We start from the raw sequence: 18,129 nt of genomic DNA, 5'->3' as shown, positions 1-18,129 counted from the left end.
TTGGAACTATTTTATTATAGTGTGGGGCGCAAGTCTACTCATGACGCCATAAAAGGTGATTGGACGAGTTTGGTCCTTGTGCACCCGTCAAGTAACAAGTCCAGTGAAAACAGTCTCCGGTGTTATGTCTCTAGTTACCTAGCTATGCTTACTGTTTCATTCAAGTCAACCAAGGTTACAGTATATTCACCTCTGGATTCTTCATATAAGCATAACATTACATGGTGTCAGAAGATCAGCAGCGATGGCTAGGTTTCCACCTCCAGAAAACTTTGACTTCAGTCACCCAGAACACTGCCCAGAATGGAGCCAATAATTTAATTGTTACAGGATATCAACAAAACATAGAGGATGGAGAGGTACAGGTTTGTGCTCTGCTCTATTAGCTGGGGAAGGAATAACTTCTCTCTCTCTCTCTCTTCTCTCGGAGGACCTGAGCCCTAGGACCATGCCTCAGGACTAACTGGCCTGATGACGCCTGTTTTCGACTCTCTCTCTCTACCGCACCTGCTGTCTCTAACTGAATGATCGGCTATGAAAAGCTAACCGACATTTAAACCTGAGGTGCTGACCTGTTGCACCCTCTACAACCACTGTAATTATTACTATCTATGAACGTTTGAACATCTTGGCCATGTTCAGTTATAATCTCCACCCGGCACAGCCAGAAGAGGACTGGCCACCCCTCGTAGCCTGGTTCCTCTCTAGGTTTCTTCCCAGGTTCCTGCCTTTCTAGGGAGTTTTTCCTAGCCACTGTGCTTCTACATCTCCATTGTTTGCTGTTTGGTGTTTTAGGCTGGGTTTCTGTAAAGCACTTTGTGACATCGGCTGATGTAAAAAGGGCTTTATAAAATGATTTGATTGATTGATTCATGTTTTCCGTGGAGGAGAATCAGAATGATTATTAGACCGTTACGGGTAATCTGGACAATAAGTTTGTGCCCAAAGCGAACATTATTCATTAGAGCGCCAAAAAGCTTGTGGAAACCTAGCTGATGCATGCTCTTTCGATACTGCCAAGAACTAAAATATCCGGGGCAGGTTGGTCATAGGTATATTGGATAATTAGTTGCCATAGAAGCTTCAGTTAATTGCCTGAGTTGACAATCGACAAATCAGTAGAACTTGTGAGGCAGTTAGAGCAAGTAAAAGAGCATATTAGTGAACAAGCGACTAATGCTAACGGTGCACAGCTCAGTGAAGTAGCAATAAAACACACATCGCACAATAACAAACAGAGGCACAAAAACTCGCATGTACAAAGCAAACGGGCCAAAGCAAAATGACATGCAATTTGAACGACAAATGCTTCAGATGTGGTAAGGCACATGCTAAAGAGGAATAATTTGTTGCTAGGAATGCAAAATGTTGCAACTGTAGGAAGCTTGCCAAGATCCAGGCCATCAGAGCCTCCCGGGTGGCGCAGTGGTCTAAGGCACTGCATCGCAGTGCTAGCTGTGCCACCAGAGATTCTGGGTCCGAACCCAGGCTCTGTCACAGACGGCTGCGACCAGGAGGCCCATGGGGTGGTGCACAATTAGCCCAGCGTCGTCCGGGTTAGGGAGGGTTTGCCTGGCAGGGATATCCTTGTCTCATCGTGCTCTAGCGACTCCTGTGCCGGGCGCAGTGCACACTGACCAGGTGTACAGTGTTTCCTCTGACACATTGGTGTAGCTGGCTTCCGGGTTGGATGTGCATTGTGTCAAGAAGCAGTGCGGTTTGGTTGTGTTTCGGAGGACGCATGGCTCTCGACCTTCGCCTCTCCCGAGTCCGTACGGTAGTTGCAACGATGAGACAAGACTCGTCGCTGAATGAGTGGAATAGTACACAATTGAGAGGACATCACAGTGGCATTCAGTACCAATTGGATACCACGAAATTGGGGAGAAAAAAAAGGGTAAAATATATATCTTTTTAAAGATCCAGCTGAATCTGCCAAGCAATGTGACTGATCTGAGGAGTACTGGGTCACTACCTAGGCAGGTACCTACTGGGTCTAGCTGATGTCACCAAACCAATCAACAACCTGCAGTGCAGGAGGAGACCTTTAGGAAGGTAAAGAAAATCGCCTACCATAGTCCGTGCAGAAGCCAGTAGTTCTGGGTTTGGCGGGGTCCTACTACAGAAACACGATGGACAGTTAAAGCCAGTAGCTTAGTGCTCCAGGACTCTCACAGATACTGAGAAAGTCTGAACATGGGACACGTTTACCAGATATCTGAATGGCCTATTGCATATTCACACTGCAGAGGGATCACAAACCCCTCATTCCACTGATAAACTGTAAAGACCTTGACGTAGTGCCTTTGAGGTACCAGAGACTGTTGATGCGCATGATGTGTTGTAACCCTACAGCTGAGTAGGTGCCGTGGAAGCAGCTTGTTATAGCACACAGCCTTTCCAGACAGACCTTAATGTGGAGGACAAGCTCGTGGTAATGGTTGGAGCGGAATGAGTGGAATAGTATCAAACACATCTAACACATGGGTTCCATGTGTTAAGCCAACAGGCATCATCGCGATTGAGAGGAACATCACAGTGGCATTCAGTTTGTCAATTTGCAGAGAAGAGAAAGCCAGAGAGAGGGAAGAAAGAGAAGAGCAGCACGGTTTGTGCATCAGCAGTTCCAGACGTGCTGTAAGATAGAGAATATGAAGGCCCTCTGTCATATTCCACATTCGCATTGTGTGAATGACCCTGAGTGGCTAGAGTGCTGCGCTCTGCGCTGAGTGGGGCTGACGAATGGGAGAGGGAGAGAGTGGTGGAATATGGGAGAGTTGGTGGATGGGTTGTTACAGATAATGGGGAGAAAGGGAAGACGCGGGAAGAGGGGGAGGTGAAATGGAAAATATTTGAAGATGAGAAATATGAAAGAGAGAAAGGGAAGATAGTGTTAGTGCCAGACACCCAGGAATGGAGTTTAGACAAACTGGAATCTAAATTGACTGGTTAACACCACCAACGTTAACAAAGACCACTTATAACAGCCATCAGTGATTATGCACTCTATGAGGAATACCAAATGTAAAATTGCACTGTGTAATACTAAAATATTGTTGTAATGTACACAATACCATCCATCAACCCCATGAAACACACATAATAACTACATAAGCTTAATTGACTCCCAAATGCCCTTAATGTCCTCAGTGATTGAGGAGCTCATTTCTATGGAGTTCTTGTGATTGTGATGAGCTTTTATAGGGAAAGACACTGGATTTTATTTACTGAAAGCTGCCTGACAGCAATACATGCCTTGTATAGGGTGGATTCCAGATGTCCTTGTCAGGAACACATAGCTAGTCAGGCATATGTTTAGTAGCACCTGCAGGTGTACTGTATGTTATACTGGTAGCTACACAAAGAACAAGCTGTTTGAAAGATGGAGTGGGATGGACAGAGGCATGGTTCTTCTGTGTGAAAACACAAAGAAATCAGTTCTGTAGACGCAACTCTTCACGACGAAGGTGACCCCACAGACATTTTCATATGAAAGAGAAACAAAACATCAATCACTTATGACTAATTAATTATACAGAACTAACTATGCCATTATGCAATTATACACTAACCTCAAAGCACTAATTATGCAGTGTTTGTTGCTGTTCGTATCTATGGAGATAGCACGTAATATGATTTATTCCTTCATGAATATCAGTGACAGTTTTAGTTAGTGTTTTGGTTCAGCCTTCTTTGGTCTGGCTCGGAACCAATTGAAAGCCGGAGCTTTGAGTAGCAAAACAATCATTTTCAATATTTGCCACTGTCTGATCCCTCTCTGGCTTATTTCTCCTTTCTCTATGACTACCAATATAATATTTGTGTTTCTCTTTGTGTCCACTTGTACTATCTGTTGCTGTGGTTACATTAGTCTTGGAGAGGCATTGCGGACCTGTGAAATGTACCGTAGAAATCATAAACTCTGCACTCTGCAATGTGTGCTGCACCTGCTGTTATGTTGGCCACACGCATGTGCGGTCAGCTGTCCTAGTCGACCTCTACTTCATATTTATCACATTAGCCACGCTCTGCAGCTTTTGTTTAGGCAGCTGGCCTGGCACTATAGTCTCTGCTCTCCCTGGGAGAATCTGGGTGTTTGTGTAGAAAACCTTCTGACTCTTCTACACTGTGATGTGGTTGGAGGGAGGCCTCTTCTCCTCTTCTCGAGACCACATCCTCTGAGGTTAGTTAGCACATTTGATCCTCTGCTCTGGATGGGGATTTGATGGCAAACTCACAGAATGTCATTGGATGTATTGACATTGATCCTTTCGTGTTTTGAGAGGAGAACAGTTTTCAACACTATTTGTCTCAGGAGGGGACTGGTTCCAGAGGGATAATTCAATGGGAAGTATGTGTCCAGGATTAAGTGGTTGTTTGTCTTCTTGGACTTCCTCAGCCTTTGACCCTGGAGCTTTTGATGGATTCCCACCCGTCCAAAACTGATCTACACTACCTTACCCCCTTTAAATAATGACCTCATCCTTCCTTTACCCCAGAGAGAGATGGAGGGGTACAAGGAGAAGAGTATCCGGAGTGATAGGGGATGGGGGAATGGGGTAGGTAGAGGGTGGGGTAGTGAAAGTGGAAGGATGGAAGAGCGAGAAAGTAGATCACATGTTCTTGTTTTGTCATTCATCTTCTACAGGACCAAGCAGTTGTCACGTTGAGGTTATAGGACAGAAAATAGGGAAGGAGTCTGCATAATGTAGCCTAGTGGTTAGAGTGTTTGACCAGTAACCAAAAGGTTGCTGGATTGAATCCCCGAGCTGACAAGGTAAAAATCGGTCGTTCTGCCCCTGAACAAGGCAGTTACCCCACTGTTCCCCTGTAGGCCGTCATTGTAAAAAAGAATTTGTTCGTAATTGACTTGCCTGCTTAAAAAAAAGTGTGCATGTGTTAATGTGTGTGAAAGGGTGGAAAAAGTCAATGTGCTGATGGTTAGCCTGTAAGTACCCATATTTTACTGCTTGTTTACCAGTGGCGCTGGGCTGGGCTGGGCTGCTATGCTGCTGTGTGCTGTACTGGTTCCAGAACTGCTCTCGTTTCATCTGCAAGCATACAGCTGGGCCAGCAGGGGCACACTCAGAGCAATAAAGAGATTTGAGGCAGGGAAGGAAGGCTTTCTTCCACCGTAGGAGCAATGCTGAGGTTTCTCTATGTGGACACATGGGAGTAAAGAGATGCTTTTTTGACAGAGAGGCAGAGAGACAGAGAGAGAGAGAAAGAGAGAGAGAAAGAGAGAGAGAGAGAGAGAGAGATGTGGCGGAGAGAATAGGGACAGAGAAAGAGTCGAGAAATTGACACTCTTGCAGCTCTGGGTTCATGTGTTAGGGTAATGTGTAACATGTTGCATATTTTAATATTAAGGAATGTCTCACATGTTGCAGGACATGCCAACAGTCGGTCATCAACATCCATTTCCCCTTAGTCAATCGCTTAGTACAAAACCAAAACAGCTTTTATAGTTTTCAGCCATTGTAGGCTGGAAATGAAAATAGTCTGGAATTTCCCTCAGCCACGAAAACATGTGATATGAGTTACCATGTTGGAAGACGGATAGAGCATCAAAGCAGGTCAATGCTGTACAATTGTTTTGTAGAAAGAGCATGAAAGAGAAGAATACCCTCTTGTGAATAATCTCTAACATGATGCAAGTCAGCCAGCAGAGGGCGTGCTTGCTCTCTGGTCATGAAGCAAGCCAGAGATCAGGGTAAGGCAGATTCCACTACATTCCTACAATAAACCAATTAAGCCCTCAGGAGAGTTATGTATCTTTGCTGACACTTATTCAATGGTAAAATGTTCTTATTTGGTTGTATTTAAAATATGTTCTCACTATGCTACATTTTTTTCATATGAAATTCATACGCTTTTATTCATACAAAATCAGATGTTTGTGTATTCTTATATTAAAAAACATATACAAAATAAATGAAGTGCATTCAAATTCATGCACTGGACTTGAAAATGAAATGGTCATTCTGTCTGATGTTGGCATTGCCATTGGAATGCTGAGACTGAGAGGTCCCTGGGGTTGATCTTAATTCATGATTAAGAGAAGTGCAACACTGCTCCTGGCTAATCTCTGCCAAAGTGAATTTTAATTGGCTTATTAAGATAATATCTCGTGCCCAAGTGAGCCATTTGCGGGATTGAAAGGTCACGTATAAACACATATGGTGTGAGACCTTGGTTCACACGGTCGTTTTAAACACAGTTATGTCTCCCAGCGGGTGAACGACGTCGTGCCGTCCCTTTGACTTTTCATTGAATAGGATGTAAAGGGAGCACCCTGTCTGTCAAACAATCCCTTTCACTTTATAAACCTCACACAGGGGACACCATTGGCTGTTGTTTAACATTTATTCTGCTGTTGTTTGAGTAGAGAAACATTGCAGAATAAATCTAAAATGTCACCATCACTTTTTGTTCCGCAAGTAGACGAATTCGACTGCTCATATAATTTAGTATAATTTTAATCAATTTGGTAAGACACATTAGTTCAAATGAATTCAAAAGACACTTAATTTAAATGGAATTAATTAAATAAGAAAGACGCGAAGTAGTTCTGGCTGGCCACAATCATATTAAGTAAAATAATATTGGTTTTAGATTTAGACTAACATGCACACTCTAACGTAATAGGTAAATACATTCAATTAAGGTTTCCCGTGGTAAAATAGCCTCTATGAAAACCCCCATTGCGGACTGGGAAGAGTGGCGCACAATATGCAGCACTCACCAAGCGCTGCCCTTTTCAAACGTCCCTTCAGCCCTAAGTGCACGAAGTCGGGTGAGCGCCGGCGGGTTTGAGAAACAGGCAAATCAAATCAGGAAAGTGACTGAACTGAAGTTGGACGTTTGGATTTTGGACTCTGCCATATCACTCATGCGAAAGACAACTATGGAAAAAGTGGAAATAATATTTGATCACAGATGAATTCCGCTAAAACCTCAGAGTTTAGTCTTGGATTTACGAAGCTCACTCGGATTCGAGAAGAAGATCCCAGTTATGTGGACGATCTCGTGGGCAAACCTTAATAATGTGACCGGGAGGTTTTGTGTGAGCTATCAGTAAAGTATTATCTTTGTAACAGTGTACAGAAATACCAATCGTCCCGCACTGAGTTATTCGGAGACTTGCTCTCAGCATAGGCTACACAAGCGCAGCGCACAGCCACAGAAAAGAGAGTCGGAGACGGCGTGGTAGGCTATTTTACTCAAGAAGGAAGCAGAACATTTTTAAAAATAAATATTATTATTTTTTTATCAAAGGGGCTTATCAAACATTTGTGGATAATACAAATTAGCTTCAGTCCTCTGCTGCTTTGGAATGATGCCTGCGCGTTCAGTGGGAATTTACTTTCTACTCGGATTTATTCACATTTGTTCAGGTAAAGACTGCACTATTTCACCTTATCTGACTTGGGTTTTGACTTTGAATTTGAAAAGTAATATTCCTGTAATAGTCTATTCTCATGTGTGAGCGTTTATGAGCGTGTGCGTGTGTGCGGCAATTAAAGATGGCATGGCATGGGTGGGGTGAGTTGATAAGTATCGACCGACTTAGGCTACACACAACTTTACTATCTGTTTCATCCTTTGACGTTGTGTGCCAAGCCCAGCGGTGTGGCATCAATTGGTCTTTGTCTGAATTATGGTCTGACTGTTGACAGCCAGGATGTGCTCTTATTGCCTTAGTTGTGTAAAATAAAAAGCTCTCATAGTCTCACGTCAGAATGAGAAGTTCATCGATGTTTATCAAAAATCTAATTTCGAAGTTGTTCCAAACATCACATTTTGAAGTATTTGGTTACATCTCTGTATGTTCCCGGGTGAAGTGTAGACATTAACTCCGAATGGTAAAGGTTAGGTTTAAAACAACAATATAAAAATCGACTTTCTATAGCTGGATTTGAATATGCAACCTTTATAACCAGAGGCAGATGCTTACTGTATACCCACCCGGCATCCCTGTCTATAACGTCTACTTGTCTAAAGTAACAGCACTCACTCACTGTTGCCCCTTGTGGCTATTATGAATCACTGGCAATCACATCAGCAGAGATCCTGAGATAAAGAGTGAGACCATGTCCTCCTTATATTGTTTTAGTGTCCTGACTGTGCCTTTTCCTGGGTAATCACCTGTCAGGGTGCCAGCTTTGCCGCTATCGGTGTTACACTTAGAGTCAAAGTGAGAAAGAGTGTGTGTTGTGTGTGTGTGTGTGTGTGAGAGAGAGAGAGAGAAATACTGTGTTGTGTGTGTGTGTGAGAGAGAGAGAAATACTGTGTTGTGTGTGTGTGTGTGAGAGAGAGAGAGAGAGAGAGAGAGAGAGAGAGAGAGAGAGAGAGAGAGAGAGAGAGAGAAAGACTGTGTTGTGTGTGTGAGCGAGAGAGAGAGAAAGAGTGTGTTGTGTGTGTGTGTGTGTGAGCGAAAGAGCAAGAGTGACTTGAAATAGTCATTCTTCCGGAGTAAATAAGCAAGAACAGACAAAGGGTTTGTGAACGTGTAACAACCGGTCAACACACACCTTCTGGTCACTGAGATCAGCAGTGGTGCAGGTTATTAATGACTAACAGTAGAACGAGGCCCAGGTCAGTGGAGAGAGGCCTAATGAAGTCCTATTAACAACACCGCTAGCCTGAACAGGCTTGTGTACATACTGATGGGACTGGCCCGTATTGATAGGACTAACAGTGATATAGAGATTTATAATATACTCTTTAAAACAAAACCGTGGCCTTTTCTGTTTGATTGTGGATGAGCAAACTGCACTTAGCTATATGAACAAGGCATTTCATTGTATATGACATTTTATTGTGATCCCCATTAGCTGATGCTAATGGCGATAGCTTATCTTCCTGTTGTCCGACTGATAACGAAAATATATTACAGACAAACATACTTAACAATTTACAAAAACATTAACATAGACATTACAACTAAGTCAGATAGGGGAGAGGCATTGTGTTGTGAAGTGTTGTTTTATTAGTTTATTTAAAGCACCTTTTTCTGTTTGCTTGAGTCATTTGAGATGGAAGGGAGTTCCATGTGATCATGGCTCTATTCAATACTGTGCGTTTCCTTGAATTCATTCTGGATTTGGGGACTGTGAAGAGACCCCTAGTGGCATGTCTGGTGGGGTAAGTATGTCTGTCAAAGCTGTGTGAAGTTGAATATACAGACAATTTGGACATTTCAACACAGTAATATACAGTGGGGCAAAAAAGTATTTAGTCAGCCACCAATTGTGCAAGTTCTCCCACTTAAAAAGATGAAACAGGCCTGTAATTTTCATCATAGGTACACTTCAACTATGACAGACTAAATGAGAGAAAAAAAATCCAGAAAATCACATTGTAGGATTTTTATTTAATTTATTTGCAAATTATGGTGGAAAATAATATTACCGGACAGTAATCAAGATGGGACAAGACCAGAGCCTGAACAACTAGCACAGTTGAGTTGTGTGTCAAAAACGCAGAACATATTTTTATAACAAACATACCCCTCCCGTCTTCACAACAACTTTGTCAATATGACTTGACCATGATAATTGACCATCCAACGTTAAAAAAAACAGGAGTTTAGCTTCCTCAGCTCAGTGGTCACACCTTTCACACACAACTCCAGTTGAGGTTTAGGTCTTAGAGAAAGTTTTAAACCAAATACAATGCTTTTAGTTGTAGCTGTATTTAAGACCAGTTTATTATTAATCAACAGTTCGGATACTGACTGTAACTCCTTATTTATAATTTCAGTGAACTCACTGGCTTTGGGTGCTGACATGTAGTGTGGAATCATCTGCATAAATAGCCATTCTAGCTTTGTGTGAGACCAGTGGCAAATAATTTGTAAAAAAAAATATATATATATATATACAGTGCCTTGCGAAAGTATTCGGCCCCCTTGAACTTTGCGACCTTTTGCCACATTTCAGGCTTCAAACATAAAGATATAAAACTGTATTTTTTTGTGAAGTATCAACAACAAGTGGGACACAATCATGAAGTGGAACGACATTTATTGGATATTTCAAACTTTTTTAACAAATCAAAAACTGAAAAATTGGGCGTGCAAAATTATTCAGCCCCCTTAAGTTAATACTTTGTAGCGCCACCTTTTGCTGCGATTACAGCTGTAAGTCGCTTGGGGTATGTCTCTATCAGTTTTGCACATCGAGAGACTGAAATTTAAACGCAACAGGCAATAATTTCAATGATGTTACTCAGTTACAGTTCATATGAGGAAATCAGCCAATTGAAATTAATTAGGCCCTAATCTATGGATTTCACATGACTAGGCAGGGGCACAGCCATGGGTGGGCCTGGGAGGTCATAGGCCACTTGGGAGCCAGACCCACCCACTGGGGAGCCTGGCCCAGCCAATCAGAAGTATTTTCTCCCCACAAAGGGGCTTTATTACAGACACAAATACTCCTCAGTTTCATCAGCTGTCCGGGTGGCTGGTCTCAGATGATCCCACAGGTGAAGAAGCCAGATGTGGAGATCCTGGGCTGGCGTGATCACATGTGGTTGTGAGGCCGGTTGGACGTACTGCCAAATTCTCTGAAATTATGTTGGATGCGGCTTATGGTAGAGAAATTAATATTAAATTCTCTGGCAACAACTCTGGTGGACAGTCTTGTAGTCAGGATGCCAATTGCACGCTCCCTCAACTTGAGACATCTGTGGCATTGTGTTGTGTGACATTGTGTTGTGCACATTTTAGAGTGGCCTTTTATTATCCCCACCCACCACCGGTGTATTGAACATGCGGTTTAATCAGCTTCTTGATATGCCACACCTGTCAGGTGGATGGATTATCTTGGCAAAGGAGAAATGCTAACTAACAGGGATGTAAGGAAATGTGTGCACAACATTTGAGAGAAAATAAGCTTTTTGTGCATTTGGAAAATGTATGGGATGTTTTATTTCAGCTCATGAAACATGGGACCAGCACTTTACATGTTGCATTTATATTTTTGTTCAGTATACACAAATATTATTGTTCACTATTCAATGTTGTCATTTCACTTCTGAGTTTTCCCACCTTACCTCACTTATAATTCACTATATGTACACTAAGTTGATTGTGCCTTTAAACAGCTTGGAAAATTCCAGAAAATGATGTCATGGCTTCAGAAGCTTCTGATTTGAGTCAATTGAAGGCCTACCTTAAAGCTCAGTGCCTCTTTGCTTGACATCATGGGAAAAAGTGCAAATGTGAAGATGCTGGAGGAAACAGGTACAAAAGTATCTATATCCACAGTAAAACGAGTCCTATTTCGACATAACCTGAAAGGCCGCTCAGCAAGGAAGAAGCCACTGCTCCAAAACCGTCATAAAAAAGCCAGACTATGGTATGCAACTGCACATGGGGACAAAGATCGTACATTTTGGAGAAATGTCCTCTGGTATTATGAAACAAAAATAGAACTGTTTGGCCATAATGACCATCATTATGTTTGGAGGAAAAAGGGGGAGGCTTGCAAGCTGAAGAACACCATCCCAACCATGAAGCACGGGGGTGGCAGCATCATGTTGTTAGGCTGCTTTGCTGCAGGAGGGACTGGTGCATTTCACAAAATAGATGGCATATTGAAGAAACATCTCAAGACATCAGTCAGGAAGTTAAATCTTGGTCGCAAATGGGTCTTCCAAATGGACAATGACCCCAAGCATGCTTCCAAAGTTGTGGCAAAATGGCTTAAGGACAAAAAAGTAAAGGTATTGTAGTGGCCATCACAAAGCCCTGACCTCAATCCAATAGAAAATTTGTGGGCAGAACTGAAAAACCGTGTGCGAGTAAGGAGGTCTACAAACCTGATTCAGCTACACCAGCTCTGTCAGGAAGAATGGGCCAAAATTCATCCAACTTATTGTGGAAAGCTTGTGGAAGGCTGCCTGAAACATTTGACCCAAGTTAAACAATTTAAAGGCAATGCTACCAAACACTAATTGAGTGTATGGAAACTTCTGACCCACTGGGAATGTGATGAAAGAAATAAAAGCTGAAATAAATCATTCTCTCTACAATTATTCTGACATTTCACATTCTTAAAATAAAGTGGTGATCCTAACTGACCTAAAACAGGGAATTTTTACTAGGATTAAATGTCAGGAATTGTGAAAAACTGAGTTTAAATGTATTTGGCCAAGGTGTATGTAAACTTCCGGCTTCAACTGAATATATCATGGAGTTATGAAGACATATGGTGTTTGGGAAACACTGTTATGAGTAAGTTAGATTGCGGCCCCATTACCGGCTTTATGTGTCATAGCAGCAATGTGTTGAGGAAGTGCTAATGGTATGGTGCAGCACAGCGTCCAGAAAAACAGTCGCTTTCAAACTAGGTTTTCAAACTTTTCGTGGCTAATTGAGGTAAAATTGAGGTAATTGAGGTAAAACAGGAATTCTACTCATAGATTATGCATGTATGAACTTCACATTGACACGTCCAGCCCAAAGCAGAAGGTTTAAAAAGTACTTAGTAGTCGCCAGAGTTCCGGAGCATGTCTTTATTGCCCTTTTTCAAGCCGGGCTGGTGTGAGTGTGTGTGTACAGGCCTCCTTCTTACCCCCGAGTAAAGGGACAGTAGAGGTAGCAGGTCCATGATAGCCCAGTGGCCTGCTGTGCTGCATACCACCCGTTGAAAGTGGCCCCTGTTTACTAAACAGATTGTTCTCAGGTGCTTCGCTCCATAGCTTAGCTTTGCCCACCCTACTTGGACGAGTATTTTAAGTATGCCACCTTGTCTTGTCTCTCCGTCTCCACGGCACAACAACAGATGAGAGAACAGAGGACCATTAAGTACAAGACCATTCTAGACCTGTACAGGTGTTGTGCTCAGGGTGCTTCTCAGACAGAATAGTGCAGCTTGGTGTAGCTGCCTCGCCTAGAGCATCCCTGCTATGACACTCTCATTCCGCTTCTCAATGCTCCATTTGGCATTGTAATTGAACAATCCGTACACTTTAAATGATGCCCATTAAAAGCAATCGGAAATAATTTGTTCCCCCAGCAAATCCGAATGATGCATCCCTGGAGTGGCGACATGTTGCTAAGCAGCCTTACCCATCGGTCCCACCGCTCCCTCCTCCCCGTGCCTCCATGTTTTTAACAGCCAACGTTCTCCTTAATGAATGCTCTGTAATGCTCTCAGCCTCAAACGGGAATCTCTCCCAAGAGAAACACATCTATGTTTGTCCTCTTTTGAATTGTGTTTTCCTGGACTGTTGTTTCCAACACTGCTCGTATAAGGGGCTTGTGAATGACGAACATTGGCCTGAGATAATAGCCTCCTTCCTGTCCAAACCTTGTTTGGCCTTGAGACTCTCTCAGCCATGGCTGGGCCAGATATCTCATTCTGAAGGAGGTCAGGAAGGAGTGTGAGAGGAGGAGGGAACAGAACAGAAATGGTTCAGAATATGCTCTGTCATTTGCGTTTCCACTTTGAACTTGGAGACACCTGGCCTGCCATTGCCTTGATAGCTGAGCACAGGTCAGAGTTCACATGTACCTGGACACACTGGCTTGTTGACAGTGACACAGTGACACAGTGAGCACCCATGCTCCTGACAGAGGGACAGCCCACAGTCCTGTGTTGTGACACCGTCAGTAATAACACCGCATGGAGTATTATGGACTAATGCAGCTTGATGAGGAGGCTGACCTGCTACGTCATCCCGTATGCTAATGAGTCTCCCTCCAGTCTATTTGATCCTGACTGTGATTCACTGTGTTCCTTCACTAATGAGACTCCTCCGCTACGGATGATGAGGCTGACGGCTGGGCCGTCTTGTGCTCTAAAGAGTCTCCCTTTGATGTCCCTGTTCTTGACGGACTTGTCAGTTTCCTCCTGTTCTTCCTCTGGAATAATGAACTAATGAGGGAGAAGCAAGCACCGTTTGAATGGAATGTGTCTCCCAGCATGTCCACCATAAGATGTGAATGACTGAGTCAGGAAGAGGGAATAAGGGAGGAAGGGAGAGGGGGTGGGAGGAGTGAACCGTGTGTGTAATCTCCCCATACAGTATGTTTTAGGAGCATTCGTATCCTCACATCAGGGCCGGAGCTGGTTCATTCTAGCTGGCTGAAGTCTGCTCAAATGGTTGTGTTTGTTTAAAAGGAAACACACACTCACAGCTCAAGCTAAATGTGGCATTCAGTCATTCCTATGTTTTCTTTCTCTCTCTCCTGCCGGCAGCAATCTTGGCACGGCTTACGTTCTTAACCACATCATAATGGTTTTTAAAGCAATTTGTTTCTTTGTCGTTTTGGGGTGGATATTTTAAACCTGGTTTGTGATTTATCATTGAATTGAGTTGGCAGTGTTTTTGTTGAGAGTTGAGCTGGAGGTGACAGTATGGCAAGATTACGTTGTTACCTTTCTTCTTACGTCGCGTTCCCTTGTCCTAACACACACACACTCCCACACACAACCCAGTGATCTACAGTTAACCATTATGGAAACAAAGCTGTGACAAATGGACCCTGTAAGCCAGGTGTGTTGCCAAGCCACTAGAAAGAAGAGCACTACACTGACACAACGAGAATACTGCTCACTAGGAACACTTGAATACCTGACAAAGGGATTTTATCACTCTACCAGAGTAAAACTAAGACCTGCAATAAACCACAATAAAACCACACCGCTATGCAGCTGTAACCATCCATTTGTTTTCACTGCTTGGTCAGTCTTGGTCGTGCTGTATTGGTTTGCAGCTCAACAAAGCACAGTGCAGTTATATAAAGTGCATTTAGAGTGAATTTTGCATTGGTATATCTTGTTTTTATTTCCCGTACTAACAAATGGATCCTCTTTCCTTTATCGACAAGTTGTTTGAAAGAACCTTTGTGTGTTTGGATGTAGGTGTGTGTGTGCATGTGTGTGTGTGCGTGTGCGTAATGGTATTTGTGTGTGTGTGTGTGTGTTTGTGTGTCGTAAGAGCTGTGCTGAAAGCAGTGTTTCCTGATTGCTTTCCTTGTTTACGTGCTGGTTTCCTGGGGTGCTCAGTGAGCTGAGGAAGACATGGAGGGCTTTAACAAGTGCCTGTGGGGCTACAGGTCAGAGGTCATCACACCTCCACACGCATGCATGCACACACACACACACACACACACACACACACACACACACACACACACACACACACACACACACACACACACACACACACACACACACACACACACACACACACACACACACACACACACATTGCCCCTTAAGAGAGCCTGGAATGTGTCTCTGAATGATTGTTCCTGGCCTGAGGCATGGAGCTCCCCATCTCTGAATGATTGTTCCTGGCCTGGGGCATGGAGCTCCCCATCTCTGAATGATTGTTCCTGGCCTGGTGCATGGAGCTCCCCATCTCTGAATGATTGTTCCTGGCCTGGGGCATGGAGCTCCCCATCTCTGAATGATTGTTCCTGGCCTGGGGCATGGAGCTCCCCATCTCTGAATGATTGTTCCTGGCTTGGGACATGGAGCTCCCCATCTCTGAATGATTGTTCCTGGCCTGGGGCATGGAGCTCCCCATCTCTGAATGATTGTTCCTGGCCTGGGGCATGGAGCTCCCCATCTCTGAATGATTGTTCCTGGCCTGGGGCATGGAGCTCTCCATCTCTGAATGATTGTTCCTGGCCTGGGGCATGGAGCTCCCCAACTCTGAATGATTGTTCCTGGCCTTGGGGCATGGAGCTCCCCATCTCCCACTCAGCTTCCCCCTCCTCCCCCTCAGCACACGGTACTATGAGACCTTCAGACTGTTGCATCCTGGGACCTGAGGTGAACCAGAAAGGATCCCCCCTAGACAACCCTGTCAATTGACCCCAAACCAAACCTGCAATCGTCCCTCTGCATACCAACCAACCTGGTCCATGTTGGTCTGTTGACCTGGATAGACCATGGGTCCCAAAGCTAAAGAATGCAAAGAGTATTGTGGTTTACTGTAGGCTATTTGGTCTATCTCTACCAAAGCTTCCTGTCCTTCTAAGGTGTCCGGCATCTGCTGTGTGCTCAGTGCTCAGGGTGAGCGAGGGCAGTTTTGGATAATTTGTTCTGTAAATAAACGCTGCTTAGTTTTTCTCTCCAGCCCATAAGGTTGTCTGTGGTTGGTTGAGATCAGGAGGGATCCCACACGTCCGGCTCTGGAGGGTCTGTTTACTCTGGCTTTCCAGCCAGTGTCCTCCTCCTCCTCCCGCAGTAAAGCTATATGGAGACAGGAGTGTGTGTGTGTGTGTGTGTGGAGAGGGTCAGCCAGCTGGTTTCACTCTCAGATGGCTTTCAAAAGAGTCTTTGTGAAAAACACATTTGGAGTGGATATTATGCTGTTATGACAAGGCCTCATGGGTTGCCAATACCCCAGTGAGGTTCTAAGCTATAAACAAGGACCTAATAGTGACCTACGTTATGCTGTGTTTGTTTTTGGAGCGTCAATATCAGCTTTTCCCCTAAATAAACTGTGGCTGAATACAGAGTGGAACCCATTGAGCAGTGCCGACCCAGGTGGAAATGTTTCATCAAATAAAAGGCTGTTCCCCTCACCCATTGCCCCTAGCCGGTTTCCTACAGGGAGCCTCCTGTGGTCAGAGGGAGAGGGTCTGACTAACCACTCTCCCATCCCCACCTCCCCCCGGTCTTGTCCCCCTCGCCTTGTCTATGTGGGAGTCTAAACCAAGCCCTCAGGACTCCCCGACGCATCTACATTCTCTTAAATCCCCTGGAATTCATTATAGTGTTCTTGACATTAGCTGAACGTTTACTAAAACACAACTATTAGGCAGCTTCACACCCTGGATGGGAGGGTTTACACATAACCTTGTATGTTTACAGAATAAATCTAATATAATGCGATAGGGTTGCAACCCACACACTCAGGGCACCTAGAGACAAGTACCCCTCATCTCATCATACACGATTGTTTATTTAACCCAGACAGAACCCACCTTGACAGATTGATTCATAACTAGCTTCATACTTGACCCTCTTCTTGTCCTCCCTCTCCCTCTCCACCTCCTCCCATACCCTTCCTGACAGCACAGTGACAGAACTCAGACAACATGCCCTCCTCTCTAGGTTCAATTAGCACCCACTGTTCTAGGGCTAACCTCATCATTAAGAGTTCCCCCCAACATATCACAAACCACCCACCTGCCCCAATTGGATTTCAATGGGAAATTAGCTGTATTAGATAGTCTATGGTTAATGGAGGATTACGTGTGTGTGGGAGGAATGATGTTTTCAAATGTCAGCTGTAAAATGCCATGGTGATAGCAGGTCAATAGCAGTTGCCTGATATTCATTTGGTTCTGTGTAAACTCTTTCAGTTCTATAAAGGTGCCTATCGATTAATGGACTAAATATGAGATCAGTACTCTTCTCACACACACACACACACACACACACACACACACACACACACACACACACACACACACACACACACACACACACACACACACTAGTGATTAGCTTGGCTCTTTGACTAATTAAACCCAGGATTAGAGCTAATCAGGATGTGTGAAACAGCTCAGTCTCGTTAGGGATGATAGGCGAGGAATGCACATTATCCCTGTACCACACACTCAATCCTCCTGCACTCTCCCCCTCGCTTAGCCAGTCATTGGTGACACACCAGATACACAGTTCAAAGCTTTCAAGGGAAGACTGAATCCTAATGAATAGCTTTCCCATTTGTGCCATTCTCTTTTATTAAAGAGACCAAAACACACTTAATTTGCAGATCTATGATGAGCCAATAGCTGTAATGCTGGGGCCTGGGATCCATTGATAAGCATGTGTAATGAGTCAAGCTGAAGGCTCCAATAGTTCCCATAATTATTTGTGATTGAATACACCCCTGCTGCATTATATCTGCCCTCATCCCACCCCACTATTCTTACCCTAAACCCCAGCAGCTTTGTGATCATGCCCCTCTCATCTGAATGAGGAAGAGAAAGCGAGGGGGGTCCGGACTGGGAGTCAATGCGGTAGTGTAACGATAAGCTGAGATCAGCCTGTCGATGTGTATCAGGGACACTTTCTATTAGATTTTGACAGAATTCTGCTGGATACGTGTTGATTTTCCACTTTGAAACCCATGCATTACCATGTTAAG

General features: G+C 44.0%; 1 protein-coding gene across 1 annotated transcript in view; it reads left to right on the top strand.

The window, feature by feature from the left end:
• Positions 1–6,777: 6,777 nt before the first annotated feature.
• LOC115135705 (roundabout homolog 1-like) overlaps positions 6,778–18,129 on the top strand; it is a 171,996-nt gene continuing 160,644 nt past the window's right edge. The window contains 1 exon segment of the mRNA XM_029670687.2: positions 6,778–7,397. Coding sequence (XP_029526547.2) covers positions 7,337–7,397 — 61 coding nt within the window. The 5' untranslated portion in view covers positions 6,778–7,336.

This window comes from Oncorhynchus nerka, linkage group LG10, assembly GCF_034236695.1.
Source record: "Oncorhynchus nerka isolate Pitt River linkage group LG10, Oner_Uvic_2.0, whole genome shotgun sequence".
In the NCBI taxonomy this organism is placed as follows: domain Eukaryota; kingdom Metazoa; phylum Chordata; class Actinopteri; order Salmoniformes; family Salmonidae; genus Oncorhynchus; species Oncorhynchus nerka.
The sequence above is the reverse complement of the archived record's forward strand: the minus strand, read 5'-3'. Positions and strand labels throughout refer to the sequence as shown.